Source organism: Embiotoca jacksoni, unplaced genomic scaffold (genome assembly GCF_022577435.1).
Source record: "Embiotoca jacksoni isolate LCO1_2020_lvr unplaced genomic scaffold, fEmbJac1.0.p SCAF_17, whole genome shotgun sequence".
NCBI lineage: Eukaryota > Metazoa > Chordata > Actinopteri > Embiotocidae > Embiotoca > Embiotoca jacksoni.
The window spans coordinates 1,684,305-1,705,176 of NW_027185307.1; the positions used below are offsets into that span (position 1 = coordinate 1,684,305).

At 42.7% G+C, this 20,872-nt stretch overlaps 1 protein-coding gene and 4 non-coding genes across 5 annotated transcripts in view; 1 reads left to right on the forward strand and 4 right to left on the reverse strand.

Annotated features, from left to right (window-relative positions):
• Positions 1–20,872, forward strand: part of sspo (SCO-spondin) — a 100,104-nt gene that overhangs the window by 64,354 nt on the left and 14,878 nt on the right. The window contains exons 95-112 of the mRNA XM_069151234.1: positions 491–643; positions 744–790; positions 913–1,083; positions 3,388–3,564; positions 4,793–4,948; positions 5,164–5,288; positions 6,988–7,127; positions 8,061–8,107; positions 8,191–8,430; positions 9,551–9,712; positions 13,596–13,712; positions 13,830–13,968; positions 14,869–15,065; positions 15,181–15,351; positions 15,514–15,641; positions 15,724–15,866; positions 17,272–17,318; positions 18,536–18,700. Of these exons, the coding sequence (XP_069007335.1) occupies positions 491–643; positions 744–790; positions 913–1,083; positions 3,388–3,564; positions 4,793–4,948; positions 5,164–5,288; positions 6,988–7,127; positions 8,061–8,107; positions 8,191–8,430; positions 9,551–9,712; positions 13,596–13,712; positions 13,830–13,968; positions 14,869–15,065; positions 15,181–15,351; positions 15,514–15,641; positions 15,724–15,866; positions 17,272–17,318; positions 18,536–18,700 (2,525 nt within the window). The remainder of the gene's footprint in view (positions 1–490; positions 644–743; positions 791–912; positions 1,084–3,387; positions 3,565–4,792; positions 4,949–5,163; positions 5,289–6,987; positions 7,128–8,060; positions 8,108–8,190; positions 8,431–9,550; positions 9,713–13,595; positions 13,713–13,829; positions 13,969–14,868; positions 15,066–15,180; positions 15,352–15,513; positions 15,642–15,723; positions 15,867–17,271; positions 17,319–18,535; positions 18,701–20,872) is intronic.
• Positions 10,673–10,744, reverse strand: trnag-ucc (transfer RNA glycine (anticodon UCC)). The gene has a single exon. It is a non-coding gene; the product is annotated as a tRNA-Gly (tRNA).
• On the reverse strand, positions 11,203–11,284 carry trnas-uga (transfer RNA serine (anticodon UGA)). The gene has a single exon. It is a non-coding gene; the product is annotated as a tRNA-Ser (tRNA).
• On the reverse strand, positions 12,178–12,249 carry trnag-ucc (transfer RNA glycine (anticodon UCC)). The gene has a single exon. It is a non-coding gene; the product is annotated as a tRNA-Gly (tRNA).
• On the reverse strand, positions 12,708–12,789 carry trnas-uga (transfer RNA serine (anticodon UGA)). Its single transcript has one exon. It is a non-coding gene; the product is annotated as a tRNA-Ser (tRNA).

The window sequence follows — 20,872 nt, forward strand, 5'->3', positions numbered from 1 at the left end:
GCTTTATAAATAAAGTTGAATTGAATTGAATTCTCAGGAAGTGAAGGCATGGCGGGGTCGTAGGTCAGGAGTCTGTACAGCTCAGAGGGGCTCAGGACACTGTGTTGTGGTTCCTGACTGACTGGAGTCTGTTGGTTACACAGTGGTGATTTTATTACAACTGAATGATGAATGAAATCCAGGAACAGCAGCCTGACTTCTTCTTTATGACTCTGACTGCATGTTTGAGGTCATTCTTTGCACAATACGTCATGTGGCTATAAATCTTTTGAACCAATTACATTTTGATTTTCTGAGTCTCCCAGCAGGCGTTCCAGTTAACCTCTGTGTTGTGTTGTGTTGTGTTGTGTTGTGTTGTGTTGTGTTGTATTGTATTGTATTGTATTGTGTTGCGTTGCGTTGCGTTGCGTTGCGTTGCATTGTATTGTATTGTGTTGTGTTGTGTTGTGTTGTGTTGTGTTGTGTTGTGTTGTGTTGTGTTGTGTGCCAGGTCTCTGATCCCAGAGACTGAAGGAACAGATTGCAACTTTGAGGAAGTCCAGCACAAAGCCTGCAGCCCAGGACAATGTCCGCCTCTCTGTCTCCTTGACGACCAGCAGCTCAGTGTGGGAGACACCTGGGTCCAGGGAGAGTGCAAACAATGGTGAGACGGATGAAGGCGAACACACAAAGATTTGGCTGAGAAAGGATTTGCCCTGAAAAAAGATTCCACTTTTTTCAACTCTCTTTGTTTTGCGTCCTAGCACGTGCACCCCGGAGGGAGTTTACTGCCAAGACATTGAGTGCAGAGGTAGGTCACTGGATTTATTTTAGAGTACACAGTAATACGGTAGAATAACAAGAGTTCGACTGCAGCCGGATGATCTCGTGAAGATAAACGTCACGTGACCACGTCCTCGGTTCTGTCTCCAGTGGACGGTGGCTGGACGCCCTGGTCGGTGTGGTCCGACTGCTCCATGACTTGTGGTCGGGGAACACACGTTCGAAGCCGAGCCTGCATCAACCCTCCACCACGAAACAACGGGTCTCACTGCAGCGGGCCGGACAGAGAAACCCAGCCCTGCCAGGCCCCTCCCTGTCTGGGTGTGTATACGCTCAAACATGTGTTCATCCATTCATCCATTCACCCATCTATCCATCCATCCACTCATCCATCCATCCACTCACCCATCTATCATCCATCCACTCATCCATACATCCGCTCATTCATTCATTCATTCAACCATTCATAAAATAATTCATTCATCCACTCATCCATCCATCCACTCACCCACTCATCCATCCATCCACTCATCCGCTCATCCACTCATTCATTCAACCATTCATAAAATAATGCATTCATTCATCCATTCGTAGCCGTCAAAAAAAGGACCTTTCACCAAAGACGTGACACATTATTTGCATGTAAACTTTATGAAGGAAAATAGAGTTCATACGAACTCTCTTGTTTTAGCTTCTCTTTATTGGCTTCCTGTTAAATCAAGAATATAATTTAAAATTCTCTTGTTCACTTACGAAGCTCTTCATGACCACGTTCCATCTGATCTCAGAGATCTTACAGAACCACATCATCCTGACAGATCTTACAGAACCATATCATCCTGACAGATCTTATAGAACCACATCATCCTGACAGATCTTATAGAACCACATCATCCTGACAGATCTTACAGAACCACATCATCCTGACAGGTCTTACAGAACCACATCATCCTGACAGGTCTTATAGAACCACATCATCCTGACAGGTCTTACAGAACCACATCATCCTGACAGATCTTATAGAACCACATCATCCTGACAGGTCTTATAGAACCACATCATCCTGACAGATCTTATAGAACCACATCATCCTGACAGATCTTACAGAACCACATCATCCTGACAGATCTTATAGAACCACATCATCCTGACAGATCTTACAGAACCACATCATCCTGACAGACCTTATAGAACCACAACATCCTGATAGATCTTATAGAACCACATCATCCTGACAGATCTTACAGAACCACATCATCCTGACAGATCTTACAGAACCACATCATCCTGACAGATCTTATAGAACCACAACATCCTGACAGATCTTACAGAACCACATCATCCTGACAGATCTTATAGAACCACAACATCCTGACAGATCTTATAGAACCACATCATCCTGACAGATCTTACAGAACTGCATCATCCTGAAAGAGCACTTCTCTCTCAGTACGCTGGTCTACTTGTGGTTCCCAGAGTTTCCAAAAGTAGAATGGGAGGCGGAGCTTCAGTTTTCAGGCTCCCAGTTTGTGTTCGAGGGCAGAAACTCTCTAGCTTTAAGATTGGATTCAAAACTTTCCTTTTTGATAAAGTTTATAGTTGGAGCTGCTCAGGTAGACCTGAACCATCCTGCAGTTCTGTTGTTATAGGCCGAGGCTGCTGGGGAACCTCGTGATGCGCTGAGATTCTTTCCTCTCACTCTTTAACTCTCTATAACTCATATCTCACCATCACATCTCATTAACTTCATGCTTTTTCTCTCCCATAGTTTCTTCTTATTATCTGTTGTCTCCATTCAGTTCCTTCACTCGTGTAGTTTCTGTTCTTTCTTTTCCAGATGTCCCGTCATGGAGCTGCATGTCTCTGCTCTGTGATTGTTGTCTCCACCAACAGTTCTTCTCTTCTATCTCTATGCTGTCCTTTTCTCTCTCTGCTCTCCTCTCACCCCAACCGGTCGAGGTAGAAGCTCCTGTTAACAGATGCTCCACCCACCTCTGAACCTGGTTCTGTTAACAGATGCTCCGCCCACCTCTGATCCCAGTTCTGTTAACAGAAGCTCCGCCCACCTCTGATCCCGGTTCTGTTAACAGAAGCTCCGCCCACCTCTGATCCTGGTTCTGTTAACAGATGCTCCGCCCACCTCTGATCCCGGTTCTGTTAACAGAAGCTCCGCCCACCTCTGATCCTGATTCTGTTAACAGAAGCTCCGCCCACCTCTGATCCCGGTTCTGTTAACAGAAGCTCCGCCCACCTCTGATCCTGGTTCTGTTAACAGAAGCTCCGCCCACCTCTGATCCTGGTTCTGTCGGAGGTTTCTTCCTGTTAAAGGGAGTTTTTCTTCCCTCTGTTGGAGTTTTTTCTCCCTTAAAGAGGAGTTTTTCCCTCCTAGCTTATGTGGGAAATGTTGAATTATTGAATTGTTGAGTTGTTGAAATGTTGAATTGTTGAATTGTTGAATTGTTGGTTTCTCTGTATAATATTATAAAGTCTTGCTGTAAAGACTTTAATGTGTTAAGTGCCATGAAATAACCTGTTGTGATTTGGCGCTTTATAAATAAATATAAAAAAAATAAAAAAATAAAATTGAATTGAAAACTCTTTTCATATTGAACCCCTGATCAACAGATGACTTTTGCCCCTGGTCGCCATGGTCACCGTGCTCCCGGAGCTGTGGGGCGGGGTCTGTGTCCCGCCACAGGATGTGCGTGTGTGAGGAGGGAGGAGATGCAGGGTGTCCCGATGAGGTGGAGGATGAGAGGAACAGAGAGGAGACCCAGCTGTGCTACAAACAGCCCTGTCCAGGTACACACACACACACACACACACACACACACACACACACACACACACACACACACACACACACACACACACACACAGAGAGCAGCGGTCAGCAGTCTAATCGGTATAAATCATTGTTTTCTGTGCGATTAAAACATTTTTGAACTGTTGGGTTTCTCTGATGATCTAAAATATTTCTCTGCACCAGAAGCCACGGAAATTTGCACAAAAAAATAAATCCTCATACATAACTTGGTATAAATACAACCTTTTGATGTGACATATTGTAATAAAAGTACTATATAAAATACTATAAAAACAAGCGACCAAGAAAGTCCATAAACATACAGACTTTTGTTAAATTCAGCTCGTGTGTGTGAATACCAGCTCGAGTCCATCCGTTAAGACAATAAGGGAACGCAAACTAAGGACTCAGTGTAACAGTTAACAATAAAATATGAGAACTAAATATTGATAATGTTGCTGATGAATCGTAGATATATTCGGTGAAAGAGTGGCAGCTGTCTCAGATCCTCTGGATGTCACAGAACCGATGTCGTGTCCTGCTGTCATGAAGTGAAGCACATCTGATTTTTATGTTGTAAATGATTTGATGAGTAGATATTGACGTGACTGATCGACTCAATCTGGGATTCACGTCGGCAGGTGAAGTCATTCTATGAACCTTCTGTGTCACATGTTAAATATCCCTTTTATACCTTGTTAATGGACTTGGTCATTTGCATTTTTTTTGTGGATCACACACACAGCAAATTAACATGAATGGCTATTATTTGAAAGATGATGGTAATTACTGGACGACCAGTTGAATATTCTGGATGTCCTGACGTTTGGTTTAAATTCACTGTAGATGCAACTGTTCTCAAATATGAGTTACAGATCGTATATGTAAATCAATTCATAACATATATAATCCAGCGCTGTCATTAACTAAACTATTCCAACAATTAAAGCCATGATTGATCAGATATTAGTGAACTCTGTTGTACTTTGTCTGGGTGTTAATCACATTTTTGTTTCTGCTTTAAATGTACTGTAGTTCAAGATGCCAGCTTTATGTTGATTGTACAAGAGGATAACTTAATGCTTAGTGAATAAATATATGCATTACACAATGATTAACCTAACAATAGGCTGACTAGGATCTAATTTACAACCAAGTTCAAGTGATGCCTCACAGATTGAAGTGAACCATAAATAACTTGATCTTACCCAACATCTTCTGCAGGCTGCCCCATGTCAGCGTGGAGCGTTTGGTCTCAGTGCTCCTGTGAGTCTCAGAGGCAGCAGCGCTACCGTGTGGCTCTGTCCTCAGCCACCAGGGGGCAACAGTGCACTCCTGTAGAAACACAGAGCAGAGCGTGCAGCCTCAGTCAGTGTGATGGTGAGTTAACGCTGGTCAACACTCCTCGGTGCTGCATTTAATATTTACTTCTCTTAAACCACTGAAATAACAACCAAAGGACATCAAGTTCCTTTTAAATCATCTTCAATTTCATCAGTGTGTCTGATTGAGTCCATGCATGTACGTATGAGCATTTATATATGCAGGATTCTCCAAGAATTACATCACCTTAATGTGTTTTCCCCCGTTTGCAGACTGTGAAGCTCCGTTTGTGTACTCGGCCTGTGGAGTCCCGTGTGAGAAGCAGTGTGCACTGCAGGGTCATAAACATCTGTGTTCAGGTGTCAGGGAGTGCACGCCGGGCTGTTACTGTCCACAGGTCAGTTTTTATACATCTTTTTAGTTATCCATCACTCTCCTTAGTCTACATTTTAAAAGTCACAGTTTTTACTAACAGTCAAACAAACCAGAAGTGGATCATTCAAACCTGCTAAAGTGTCTTCAGTGTTCATGGTTGTTAGTTTCTGAAAGTCATGATGGCAGGAAAGACAACTGTGGAGACTGACAAGGTAAAAGACATATTACCTTTCAAGAATTGGCCTTGTTTGCTGGTCATAGAGGACACATGTGACTGAGACAGTTTAATCAAATTAGTATATAATACATCACAAAATGAGAGTTTTTATGTTTTGTTATTTGACATATTAAAAACACCTCACAATCTATATTTTAATACATATGATGTACATGTGAGCAATTAAAAAATGTCTACCTTAAAAATGTAGCTCCTTGTCCTAGCAGGTATTTCAAACTCTGTATTTGGAAGCATCTAAATGTATTTTCAGTTGACAGTGACAAACATGTTAAAGTCTGTTCTGATTCATTGTAATCAACATGTGAAAATAGTTGCATTTTATTTTTGTTATGTGAACGGACATGAGAACCAAACGCAGCACACACACTCAGGAAGAAAGGTTTAGAGATGCATCGAAAACACAGAGAAGGATGATGATGATGATGATGTAGGCTGAACGAGGTCGGTGTCGATCACATTGAGGCAGACTGGAGCAGCAGGTGGGTGAAGAAGTGGGCCGGTGAGGGCTGGAGCAGGTTGTAACTCATCTGAAGCTAAAGGCAAACTGGAGACTGGAGTCCTGCAGGCTGGACATGGACTGGAGTCCTGCAGGCTGGACATGGACTGGAGTCCTGCAGGCTGGACATGGACTGGAGTCCTGCAGGCTGGACATGGACTGGATCTGAGCGACACGTCATCAGTTCACAAAGAAACGAAGAGAAAAACTCAGAGTTGAACTACCACAGAGGAAGACAGAGCAATCTGACGAAAGTGGAGAACCGGACCGGGAGGAGATAAACTGTTTGGGTTGATTAGAGCAATGTGGATCAGCTGTTCCTGTCACCGGGGAAACCAGCAGCAAGTGGAGCCTCCACCGAGTATTGATGAGCTGCAGAAACATCTGAAAATACAAACACAGAGAGGGACAAAAATAAAACAGGAAAGACACTGGGACACGACACAGAGCCAAACAGCTCTGATCAATTGTGTTCTCTAATGCCTCATCAAAGTTACACGGGCATGACTTTGGACTGTGCTGCATATTGTTGTTAATACATCATTTTGATACGAGTCGTGATGACAATTTTATAATGTTGTTTGGCCCAGTTTAGAAAACTTCCAGCTTTGATTTATTGCAACAAGCTGAAAATGTTCTGACAGACGGATGATGATATGAAAACAGCAGCGGGGAGGAGCGACAATGAAATATGGAACAGAAAGCAGATCACCAGATTTGTAGAGCATGACAGTTACCAATAATTCATTTTAATGGATATTATGGATTACATTTATGTTTCATGTCGCTGAATATGTAAATGATTAAAAAAAAAAAATAGCTACAACATAAATATACCTTTTTGCCTCGTCTGTACCGTCAGCAATACAATTGTATATATTCAGAAAAAAAAAATGTTGGCCCTTAATTGTACATCTTTAAAAACGACCTAAAAACATTGTCCCACTGTTCCACGTCTTGTTTTTCATGAATGGTGTTTCCTTGCAGGACCTGCTGCAGCAGAACGGTACCTGTGTTCCTCCAGAGGAGTGTGGCTGCATCCACCTGCAGCACCACGCTTCGGGACAACCCCCCTCACCTGTCACTGTCCTTCAGGGGGACACCGTCACTATCGGCTGCAGCACCTGGTGAGACACCAGCTGTTGGAAACAAATGTTTTCTGCTATCCATCCATCCATCCATCCATCCATCCATCCATCCATCCATCCATCCATCATCCATCCATCCATCCATCCATCCATCCATCCATCCATCCATCCATCCATCCATCATCCATCCATACATCCATCCATTATCCATACATCCATCCATCCATCATCCATCCATCCATCCATCATCCATCCATCCATCCATCCATCCATCCATCCATCCATCCATTCATCATCCATCCATCCACCCATCCATCCATCCATCCATTATCCATACATCCATCCATCCATCCATTCATCATCCATCCATCCACCCATCCATCTATCCACCCATCCATCCATCCATCCATTTTCCTCTGATTATGCAGGATTGGGTCGATGGGTCGATGGGTCGATGGGGGTCGATGGGTCGATGGGGGTCGATGGGTCGATGGGGGTCGATGGGGGTCGATGGGGGTCGATGGGTCGATGGGGGTCGATGGGTCGATGGGGGTCGATGGGGGTCGATGGGTCGATGGGGGTCGATGGGGGTCGATGGGTCGATGGGTCGATGGGGGTCGATGGGTCGATGGGTCGGGTGTTTTCAGCCGCTTCTAGCCGCGATCTCGTTCTTTCTGTCGTGACCCAAAATCTGTTATCTGTTGCATCAAGCTTTTGTGTTTTTCTGTTGTTTTATCAGACACATTTCACATTTGAAACAACACTTGCATAATATGTATATGTACATAATATAAATGCAGTGTAAAGGACCTTTGCCATAGTTACCACTGTACCTGTGCTACATCTTAAATGTTATTTACTATTGTTTTTTCTCAGCTTATCTGTTTGTCTTTCACTGAACATCGTCTGGGATTTCTTACTCTATTTGACATACTAAATTGTTTTTGGTTTTCTGTCTTTTCTGTCCTCCAGTCTTTGCCATGACGGGACTCTGCAGTGTGACATGAGAGAATGTGAAGGTAAGAAAGCGAGGTGATGAAAAGAGCTCCTTCCTGAACAGCTCCTTCATCCTGTGACCCTGCTTCTTCCTCTCATCCTTCAGTCATCCTCAGCGAGTGGTCCGAGTGGACGTCCTGTTCTCCGTGTGTACCCTCGTCCTCCCTGCAGGACAGCACTTCACCAGCAGGGTTTATCAGTGGCACAAAGATGATATCGATCCAGAGGCGCTTCCGGGCCTGTTTGGACCTGGATTCTGGTCTTCCAGTCACTCGAGAGGAGGAGAGCCAGTGTCCAGGACCACTGGTGGAGGAGAGGGACTGTCCAGATGCTAACATCTGCAGAGGTAAAGGTTTTTGTACAAAAGGTTACTCACACTTCCAGTATCTTAGTGCACAAATGCAGTCAGTTCCTCAGTTAGTCTTTGTCAAGCTCCAGTTCCTTCTTTTCCTCCACAGCATGGAAAAGTAATGAACAGGACAGTTTTGGTCCACAGCGTGTTGCAGCTGTCTGACACTTTGCTCTCTTAAAATATTATATGCAGAAAACTCAGGGAACGAGTCATAGTTTGACAAGCATGACACCAAAGAAAAAGTGATTTACAGATTGGGTCAGAGGGGACTGTGGTAATGAAATGACTCCGGCATGGTTCTCTGGAAAAGAGAATGGGGTGTTTTGAAATATGGGAAGAGTAAAGTCAAATGGAACGGTCCAACAAGACAATTAAAACGTCACATAAAACATGAAAGGATGTGAAGACCAGTTGTATGAGGGAGATAAAGCAATATAAAGAGAAACATGGAAATACAAATTCCCTCCCAGTTTTCCAACAGAAAGATTTCAATTAATGGTTGTATTATTTAGTTAAACTGAATAACTAAAAGTTAATATCTATAGGTTGGGATTAATTTGCAACAGGAGAGAAGGGACCATTTTCTATGGAATCTATAGGAAAAATCTACAGTGTGATCCCAGGATTTCATTGGTTTTATTGTGGTTTAGTTCACTGCAGCAGGTTCAGATGATTAGTTCTCATCACTAGATAGTTAAGATGCTAACAATCATCCCTCCAGTTTTCTCCGGCCCTTTACATTTTCTGTAGATATGAAGGGCTCTGAGGTAACACCGTGCCCGGTGGACCTTCAATTTGATTTGCACGTCAAATAATTGAGGTGTTTTTCTTCATCATTGTGAGTTCAAATATGTAAAAACTGCTCAGTAAAAATATCCATTGGTTTTATTTACTCCAAATGAATACAACAACGTTAAGTCTAAACTGTGTCATCTCAACAGCTCAAGTATGCTTGAAGAAAAGTCCATCAAAACAAACACTTTTGTTATTGTGGAGGCTGATGAGTACGGTTAGAAATACAGCAATTACAGCAATCAATGGGATAATTACAGTTATTATAATTAGGCTGAGAACAGAGTCAAGGGTGGAAATGATAATCGTTCTGCTCTTGTAGATCTGTGTCACTGGAGTGTGTGGAGTGTCTGGACAGCGTGTGCAGAGCCATGCAGTGGTGGAGTCAGGCAGCGCTACAGACGGCCCCTGGCCTCTCCTGCAGGACCCCGCTGTCAAAGCCAGCAGACACAGAGCCAAGGATGCAACACAGCCCTCTGCCCAGGTACAATAAGATTTAGATTTAAACCCACCTATAAATAACAATTTACTTTCAAAGTTATGATCAGATTTTGACAGAATTTGACCACGGCTGAAATTTTCACTATCATTAACCATCAGCAGCTGTCAGAAGCGATGCTTTTTTCGGTCCCTTGTAAAAAAAAAAAATATATATATATATATATATATATACGGTGGTTCTAAACTTCACCTTTTCTTCAATTTTATTTTAAAGACTAGATAAATAAATTTACATTTCAAACCATAAGTTATGTAAAGTAATTGGCACTTTCTTTGTTTTTTACATTACTTAGCAAATTGGGGTAATGTCTCAAAAAAAAAAAAAAAAAAACATTTTTTAAAAAAAATCTTGCTGAACTTTAGTTCGATAAAGATCAAGCAAAGGAAACTTCTGAATGAATTTGATGGCAGCCATATAAATATCACTGCTCAAGATGTCAGACCTTGAGCACTGCAGTCATTTTTGGTACTGGCAGTTTCCTCTACAACCAAAAATATTTTTTCCAACTACCTTTTGCAAGACATTGACAGTACTGGAAAAAGTATGTGCTACATTAGGATTTTTTAATTTTATATCCATCGTGTTTGCTGAAACGATCCTGGAGATGTGTCTAAAACCTAACTGGAGTTCACCCTTGGCAAATTAAATGGACTGGATGTACATAGTTTAAAAAGGCACACAAATGTCTATAATAGGTCCAAGAATTTAAACTGCATGTCAGAGCCAACTGACCAACACACTATAACTATGGCGCGGCTTGTCTAAAGGGAAGGATATGAAAAAATCTCTAAAGCTCTGAGAGTCCCAGAGAGCTCAGTGGCCTTAATGAATGCCAAATGGAATAGAATTAGTACCACCGGGACCTTTCTGGAATTGACCTCTTCCACATACTACTTGTGAGGAGCAGTGTTCACTGGGTCAACTGCTTGGAAGCCAATAAGCTGCGATGGCCGGGAATCGAACCCGGGTCAACTGCTTGGAAGGCAGCTATGCTCACCATTATACCACCATCGCTCTGTAAGTAGTAACTTTTGGCTTCCCTGAAAGGCGTCCGCGGAAAAACAGGTCTCGTTTCTGCCTTTATTGCAAATAAAAGAGGTGTCATTCTGAGAATCAGTACGAGAAATTCCGTCAATTGCAGAAGGTACATGGAACTTCAACAACTGCAAAGGTCGAAATTGGCTGAGAAAACATTTCTAATCAAGCAATTCTCTTACAACTCAACCAAGCTAGACAACATTCAAGCGTTTTGCTGATGACACACCGATATATCTTCTGTTTAAAGTTGAGAGCTTCCTTTCTTGGTTCCCTGTTTAGAATGTCTTACCTGACAGCTTTTGCTGTTCGTGACTCTCAGAAACTTTGAATCAGGGTCGAGTATGAGAACCACAATTACAGTTGTCATAGTAGGAGAAAACCATTTTCAGTTAAGAAATGAAGTGAGTATTAAGCACTTAAAGGAACCAGCCCTTCGTTGTCGGCAGGATTCGAGCCTGCGAGGGGAGACCCCAATGGATTTCAAATCCATCGCCTTAACCACTCGGCCACGACAACTTGCTTAAAGAAAAGTCTTTGCCTGAGAAAAAATTTCTAACCACCCCACATCTCTTACAAGGAAACCAAACAACCCAATATTCATGCGTTATGCTGATGACACTTTGATGCATCTTCTTTTGAACGTTGGAAAGTCACAAGGCTTGCGCACTCATACCTGCTTTTCTAACTTCACATCTTGAATTTTCCTATTCGGCCAAACATCAGTGTCACGTCTCCCGCTAGTATAGGACACAGTTGCTCGTCTTTTAATGAAGTCCAAGGGACGAGTTCTCATGATTTCTGCTCCGATCTCCCATCACTGGCTCAAAGTCATTCCGAGAATTTACGTTGTACTTTTACTGATGGCTTCCAAATCACAACATGTATTTGTTGGCATAGCATTAGAAGCAATTTAGCGTTAACAGATAAACTGAGTTTCAAGCACTTAAAGACACCGGCCTTTCGTTGTCGGCAGGATTCGAGCCTGCGAGGGGAGACACCAATGCATTTCGATTCCATCGCATTAACCACTCGGCCACGACAACTACTATGGCTGTTATTTTTTTGCCGAGTGTAATGAACACATACATCATTCATCACTCGCGCAAAATAGTCCTTTTGAAGCGTTTTCGGAGTCATCACCCTTTGCAAGAATATGATCTAAGTGATTAAATGGCCATTTCTTGCTCTGAACCTTCGGCTTCTTTGCGACGCCCTGATCCATAGAAGCTCTCTTTGGAAGTCCTCAACAGTTTAGTTCTTTGAAGCGGTGACTTGTTCTACAAAGGCATTTAATTTTGGCTTAATGCTTTCTTGCGCCAGCCTTTTGCTTTGTATTCAGCGTAGTCATGTTGCTACTGACGAGCACACAAAGCTTTTTGCGCTGCCAAAGGGAAGAGAAGCAAATAAGCTGCGATGGCCGGGAATCGAACCCGGGTCAACTGCTTGGAAGGCAGCTATGCTCACCATTATACCACCATCGCTCTGTAAGTAGTAACTTTTGGCTTCCCTGAAAGGCGTCCGCGGAAAAACAGGTCTCGTTTCTGCCTTTATTGCAAATAAAAGAGGTGTCATTCTGAGAATCAGTACGAGAAATTCCGTCAATTGCAGAAGGTACATGGAACTTCAACAACTGCAAAGGTCGAAATTGGCTGAGAAAACATTTCTAATCAAGCAATTCTCTTACAACTCAACCAAGCTAGACAACATTCAAGCGTTTTGCTGATGACACACCGATATATCTTCTGTTTAAAGTTGAGAGCTTCCTTTCTTGGTTCCCTGTTTAGAATGTCTTACCTGACAGCTTTTGCTGTTCGTGACTCTCAGAAGCTTTGAATCAGGGTCGAGTATGAGAACCACAATTACAGTTGTCATAGTAAGAGAAAACCATTTTCAGTTAAGAAATGAAGTGAGTATTAAGCACTTAAAGGAACCAGCCCTTCGTTGTCGGCAGGATTCGAGCCTGCGAGGGGAGACCCCAATGGATTTCAAATCCATCGCCTTAACCACTCGGCCACGACAACTTGCTTAAAGAAAAGTCTTTGCCTGAGAAAAAATTTCTAACCACCCCACATCTCTTACAAGGAAACCAAACAACCCAATATTCATGCGTTATGCTGATGACACTTTGATGCATCTTCTTTTGAACGTTGGAAAGTCACAAGGCTTGCGCACTCATACCTGCTTTTCTAACTTCACATCTTCATTTTTCCTATTCGGCCAAACATCAGTGTCACATCTCCCGCTATTATAGGACACAGTTGATCGTCTTTTAATGAAGTCCAAGGGACGAGTTCTCATGATTTCTGCTCCGATCTCCCATCACTGGCTCAAAGTCATTCCGAAAATTTACGTTATACTTTTACTGATGGCTTCGAAATCACATCATGTATTTGTTGGCATAGCATTAGAAGCAATTTAGCGTTAACAGATAAACGTTGAAAACGTAAAATAAAAAATTATTTTTCATCTCAAACTATTTCCTACGTAATCTCTATAATATCTACAAAATGTGACTGCATTTTCACACAATTTGCATTTTTTTTTGTAGATTTTTGGTCATCAGAGGAATACCAACAATCACAATATTTGCTGTCTCTTTAAAATATTTTTAGTTTTTTCAACGTGCTAACTCAGAGTGTATTCCTGTGTCGCCTCAGCTCACCTTATTTTTATTTTCATTTCCACCGCTCTCTCTGGTGATAACATTTTATCTGTGAATCAATAAAACATAAATCAAGTTAGGCAACACAAGCGGTGAGCTTTTTTATTAAGTCTTTTATTTCAATTTCATGAAGAGTGGCACAGACTGATTATCAATATTTCCTAGGTGAGCGCTGTGAGGATCGGGGGCGGACCTACCAAGAGAGCTGTGCCAATCAGTGTCCTCGCAGTTGCACTGACTTGTGGGAGCATGTGCAGTGTCTACAAGGATCCTGTCACCCAGGTGAACATTAATGGCTGCTTCTTAATTAATTATTTTATTACTGGATCAGCCCAGAGGATAAACTGCACGTTTCTCAATTCTGTTTCTCTTTTATTTTCTCTCTTTCTCTTTTGTCAGGCTGTCGTTGCCAAGAAGGTCAATTGTTGCAGGGCAACCACTGTGTACCCCTGGCAGACTGTCGCTGTGGTATCCCATCAGGCAATGGAACGCTGGAGTTCAACCCAAGGGAAGAACTTATAAATGATTGTAACACCTGGTGAGAACATCTTAGTTCGACTTTTTTTGGAGATGAAGGATAAAATTAGAATAGTTTGAGCTTGTAAAAAATATTGGTCTGTCATAGAGAATGTCTCAGATTTAGAGCAGACTTTCAGACTTTATAACCCACTTTCTTTCTATAATTTTGATTCGATTTCAGATACCCAGGGTTCCCTTGGTTCAGGGAATATCAGGGAATTATAAAAAAGATTTTCTTGACAGGGAACTTCAGGGGATTTGACCATTTTTGGGCCATGACCTGGAACATCAGGGTATTTTGTTTGCATGTTTAAACTTTAGTTGCCCTTTATCAAAATATGATATTTTCCATGTAGTCTTTTTTCATGTTCCTGCATGGGGAGACGGAATAACTGTGTAACTTTCCCATCTTGCACAGTCTGTATAAAACCTTTTTCAAGGTGCTCGTTTTATGTGTAATATGGTATAGAAACTAAAATCAGCAGTATTGTTGTTGTGAAAGTAATGCGAGAGCTCCAGATACCGAGTTGACAGTTCACTACCGTTACAGACCAACTTTAACATATTAACCAACTAACAGGTGTAGTTAGAAAGATTGCCAACAGGCCATTGAAATATGACGATTGAATTTAGCTTCCAGTCCATAAGCTTTTTTGAAGGGTCGAGTTTTGTGTGACCATAATTGTGCTGCAGGTTTAAGCAGTGAAAATATTTACTTTGAAAACCCCTGTGAGCTTGTAAATTGATGCCAATAAAATAATGTGGCTGTTTCTTGTCTGCTCAGAAGTTTTCTGTTCATCAAGTCATGAAATTTCAACTTTTTGGTCAGGGAATGTGATATTTGACTTAGTGTGAGAACCCTGGGTACCTTACTTTTCCTCTAAACGTGGGATAACGTTTTCATCTCTCCCATCTACAGTGTGTGTGAGAGCGGCACTCTGGTGTGCACCGAGCTTCCCTGCCCAGTTTACGAGCCCTGGAGCCGATGGAGCTCGTGCTCTGCATCGTGTGGACATGGACGGACAACAAGGAAACGCCACTGCCAGGAGACGCCGGGCGGTCCCTCTTGTGCTGAAACCACACAGACGGAAAGTTGTGATCTGCCATCATGTCCAGGTCTGAAGTGGTAGAAACACCCTAATGCACAATAATAGGAACATTTAACCTGCTGAAAGTTGTCTTTGTTCATACCTGTCAGTCCTCAATTTCTCTCCTTCCTCTCTCTCCATAGCTGGATGTTTGTTGAGTGAGTGGTCAACTTGGAGTGAATGCAGCGCCACGTGTGGTGGAGGGTCGTCAATGCGGAACAAGACGCTCCTTCAAGAGCCAGAGCTTGGTGGGACAGCCTGCGTTGGACCCCTCGAACAACACACTCTCTGTAACACCAACAGCTGCCTGCCTGGTAACACAAACACACACCGAAAGCAGTACGCACACAATACCACGCGACTCGTTCAATTCTGAATGTAACTGAACCAACCTGCCGTGAAGACATAAGTTGTGAAGTAGTTATGAAGAATAAACTCAGATGTAATTTGGTGTGTGTTCTTTGTGTGTTTTGCAGGGTGTCCCAGCGGGCAGGTGTTCAGTGAGTGTTCAGGTTCCTGTCCATACAGCTGTGAGGACCTGTGGCCACACACTCAGTGTTTACCTGGACCCTGTTCGCCGGGGTGCACCTGCCCTCCCGGACAGGTCTGCCTCCCTTCGTTTGTATGTAAAATGTTCTGTTGGACGGCAGGTCTGGTTCTTAACAGTATCATTGTGTCCTTCATAGGTGTTGCATCGAGGCTCCTGTGTGTTTCATGCTGAATGTCCCTGTTCACCGCTCTCTCTGCCGACTGATTACCAAAGCTGGAACGCCAGCACTGAGGACTTCACAGCACCTGGAACAGTCATAGAGCACCTCTGCAACACCTGGTGAGACACTATACATGGGTTTATATATTCATTGAAGCAGATTAATCTTTCCCATCTGGATCTGGCCCGCTGAAGTAGCTTGAACTGTCTTAACTCACAGGCCACATACTCTGAAGGAGTCCTGAGGGAACATCAGGCTGGACCTGTACTTCCTTCTTCTATGAGAGTTCAGCCTCTCTCAGACCCGTCGTTCTTAGCATTCAGGAGTTAACCATGGTGATTTCAGGGTCTTTTAACGAAACATTTCTACTGAAGTGGCGTCAGCGTTTTTTAATTTGTATTGCCGTTGTTTCTTTTGTGGTAATTTGCCTGTTAACGTCAGTATTCTTCCTTCCGTTGTTAAGAACATCGTGTCACATTTGTCACAGTGGCTGTGCTTGTTAAATCTAACTCTCCTCCAGTCACCTGAGTCTATTATTGAACCAGACGATAATCAACCTTATGAATAATTTTTTAGGTCTGTACTGTAACACATAGTCTGGCTTGTATCAGTCCACACTGGTGTCTGTACCCGTAACAGAAGCTTAAATATCACCTGAAAACACATTTCTAAGAAGGAAATTATAAGTCTTGTGTTTGGTTTGTTTCTCTTAACTTTAGTGAGTACTTGATCTTTTGTGTATGATATTTTGGTGCAGACTGTACAGTTTTTGACTATAATGCCTCCATGCAGTGGCATTACATGTCCATCTGTCCCGTTCTTGGAAGGATGAACTGATTATATTTGGGGGGGATCAGAGGTCAAGGTCATTCTGACCTCAAGTCACCCTACTCTCAGTAAAAATGTTTAGTATAACAATCATCATTGTTAAGATTTAAAGTAATTAGTATATTGTATGACCTAAGAAGTCCTCATAACCAAACTTTTCATTAATTGGGGCATGACACACATCCTATATAGACATTAAAACTTAAGAAAATACATCCAACCACTCATTTAAAATTTACTGGATTAAATAGGACGGCCTTCCAGCAGAGCATAGCGGCTACTGTGGAAAAAGACCCTCTGATGGTGATCAGCAGGCGACGTCTGATCCACTGATCGTGGTCTGATTTATTTATGACACATGTACCAAATCATATCTTAAAATGCTGCTCCTTTCACTTTTCATTTTTGAAAGTTTTCTGGAGCTTCAGAAGACTTGAATTTCATTGTCTCAGTCAAACTGTGCTCTCAACAGTCTAGTTTGTCACTATGATATCTGCTGTAATTGATAGTCTGGTGCGCAGCAGACATGCTGTAAGTCATTTCATCATTCTCACAGCGGTCATGTAATATAGTCGGATCGGTCCCTCCGTGTGACGTGATGATTGGTTTGGTGTCTCACTCTTCAATAATACAATAACCAAGATATGTTTCCCTCATCTGACTTCACTCTCTTGTTTTTCTTTAAATCTTGTCCAGCGTGTGCCGAGGTGGAGTCTTCAACTGTACGTCAGAGCTCTGTGACGGTGAGTGATGCTCTCTCACAGCTGCTTCTCTTGCACTTTATAGTGCCTCTCTCTTTTTTAGCAATGAAGGTAACAGCAGCAATCATGTTTGTTTGAACTGTCAGGTCTGTGATAGACATGTCAACCTATCTATAGTTCGTAACAGCTGCTGGAACAGTTGGCTCAAATAACTGACTGACAGTCACATCAATCACAGCCGGCACAGACCATTAGTGGCTTGTTGTTTCATAAACATGTCATGACATCTTTGTTGTTTTTTTTTACTTTATTCTTAAGGTTTATTTCAGGATCAACTTCACATCTGTTTTTTTTTTTTGTTTTTTTTTTGCTGGATTCCAGCTGCCTTCAAATTTTCAAGTTTTAGGTGCATTAAAAATCTTTATTACAAAAGAAACTCAAATAAAAATCACTCTTTAAATAACACATGCTGCTTATGAATTTAAGCTTGTGTTTCAATCCAAATGTTCTATGATGGACGATCTGGTTTCAGGGTAACTCACTTAACGGCCACCACAAACAGGATTTGTAACAATTAGATTTTAGCCCATCCATCAGTGCTGTCCAGAATTACACTAAGAACGACTGTGTTTGGATCTTTGGGAACATCTTAATGGGAGGTCATCCAACACATCTTTCTTTAGTTTGGACTAAACCATGTAATGCCATCTTCAAATAGTCGGAAGAGAAACAGCTGAGTGACACGTCCTCTTGAACGTGTGATCCTCATGGTTTCATGTGGGTTTTCTCTGTCACCATCGAAAAGGAGAGAAGAAGCAGGCAAAGATTAAAATACACAGCTGATTAAGCTGTGTATTTTAATCTTTGCCTGCTTCTTCTCTCCTTTTGGTTTTGGGAATATCTTGTTGTTTGTAGTGAATTCTCTTTTCCCAGAGAGCAGTGTTGATCAGCGTTAAAGGCTAAGTCAGGTCGTTTCCAACATGGGAGTCTCTTTTCATTATCTAAAACCATTGAAACATTTCACTTAACTACTACATTGTGGATATTTGAGAAACCACAAACTAATCATCAGTTGCAGAATGTCTTTAATATAAACAGATGTGGGCATTGTATTTTCATTTTCCTGGACAAACAGATTAATATTGCTCCTATGATGATGTTCCTCTGTTTTGCTGTTGCAGGTAAATGAAAGTAAAATCAAAGCTGTCCTGAAAGTGTTGGTTTGTATTTATTTGTCTGACCCTCTCGTGTCCCTCTAGTGGACTGTCGGTGGTCCAGCTGGTCCCCCTGGAGTCCGTGCTCAGCCAGCTGCGGTTCAGGCCAACAGAGGTCCACCAGGTTTGTCCTGCAGCCCAGTCAGTATGGAGGGGCCCCGTGTGAAGGCCTGAACTACCTCTCGACAACCTGCATGGCCCCTGACTGTGGTGAGTGAAGGGCGGACCAATCAGAGACCAGTATCTGTGGTTAACCGCTTTAGCCCCGCCCCTCCTTCACTTTGACTGGACGGCTGGTGACAGTGACGAGCGCAGCGTTGACACTTTTCAACCCTCAGTGACCGGAAAAAAAGAGCAGAATGTTCGGCGCAGAATAAACTCTCAGCACCTCGTTAAGCTGCTGGAGTTCATTAAAACATTTAGAATATGCTGTACTCAGGAAAAAACGGCTTGTTGGACACGGAGGTAGTTGCAGAGTGTCAGCCGGTTTCGGCGCATGCTGATTGGTTCAAATTAAACCGAGGTCTACGTCCAGGAGGATGCAACGACTGCAGCGATTCTCTAAGGAGGGTGTTCAGACCCGTATTAATGGGGTATAATTGGGTCTGGTTCCAACCAGGCGTGCAGATAACAACCAACTAAACACTCTAAACATCCAAGTGTGTAAGAGAATCTAACGGTGGCCACGAAATAAAAAATGCGAAACAATTAATGATATGATTTCTGGACTCCTGCAAAGACGTGGAGCTGCAACAAAGCAAACTAAATGGAAGGAGAGCTGTTTAGATGAGGGCTCATTTTAAGGTCATGGAAGCACAATGATTCTTAGCTTCAACTGATAAACTAATGAAAACATAGTCATGAATGTTAGCTTACAGTTCTGCCAACAGATCCTCCGAAACCCTGAACCTTTAAATATTGTGGTCAGAAGTTTCCATTCACTCGTCATGAACATGAAAATAATGGTAGCATTGGACTTTTTCTGGGGAAGAATGAGCGTACAACATACACTTACCAGCCACTTTATTAGGTACACCTGTTCAACTGCTCGTTAACGCAGATCAGCCAATCACATGGCAGCAACTCAATGCATTGAGGCATGAAGACATGGTCAAGAAAACCTGCTGAAGTTCAAACGGAGCATCAGAACAGGAAGAAAGGTGATTTCAGTGATTTGAAGGTGGCAGGTTGTTGGAGCCAGACGGGCTGGTCTGAGTATTTCACTAACTGATGATCTACTGGGATTTTCACCCACAACCATCTCTAGCTTTACAGAGAACGGCCCGACAAAGAGAAAATATCCAGTGAGCCGCAGTTCTCTGGGCGAAGATGTCTCGTTGATGCCAGAGGTCAGAGGTCAGAGGTCAAAGGAGAACAGCCAGCCTGGTTGGAGATGATAGAAAGGAAACAGTAACTCCAATAAGCACTCGTTCCAACTGAGGTATGCAGAAGATCTGAACAACACCTGGAAGCTTGAAGCAGACGGACTCCAGCAGCAGAAGACCACCGGGTCCTCCTGTCAGCTAACAACAGCAAACTGAGGCTGGATTCACACCGGCTCATTGGACAGGAGAAGATCGGAAAACAACATGAAAGCGTGGATCCATCCTGCCTCGTATCTGCGGTTCAGGCTGGTGGTGGTTTGGTGTGTGTGTGTGGGGGGGTTTCTTGGCCCATTTTGGGTCCTTAGTACCAACTGAGCATCATTTAAACACCACAGCCTACCTGAGTATTGCTGCTGACCGTGTCCGTCCCTTAATGTCCTCAGTGGACCGTCTTCTGATGGCTGCTTCCAGCAGGATAACGCACCACGTCACAAAGATCAAATCATCTCAAACTGGTTTCTGGAACATGACGATGAGTTCACTGGACTCCAACGGCCTCCACGGTCACCACATCTCCATCCAATAGAAGCTTTGGGATGTGGTGCAACGGGAGAGTCGCATCACGGATGTGCAGCCGACAAATCTGCAGCAACTGGGTGATGCTGTCATGACAATATGGAGCGAAACCTCAGGAATGTTTCCAGCAGCTTGTTGAATCTACGACACCAAGAATTAATAATTAAAGCAGTTCTGAAGACAAAAGGGTCCAACGGTACGAGCAAGGTGTACATAAGAAAGTGGCTGGTGAGTGTATATCTTTAATAATCAAGAATTTGGAGCACACATAGTCATATATTATGGGTCTTCTGAGATCAAAATTCACATACAATCACCCGTTATAATAAACTCAATTATTTAGTGGTGCTAAAAGTTCCAAAATGTCTTAACTTGGTGATTATGTTTGAACACAGCTGGCAGCTTCTGTCAGAAATGTGGACTGTGCTTGAAAGTCGGGTCCGTGCCAGGAAACCAACTAATGTGACTGAAATCTAATTCT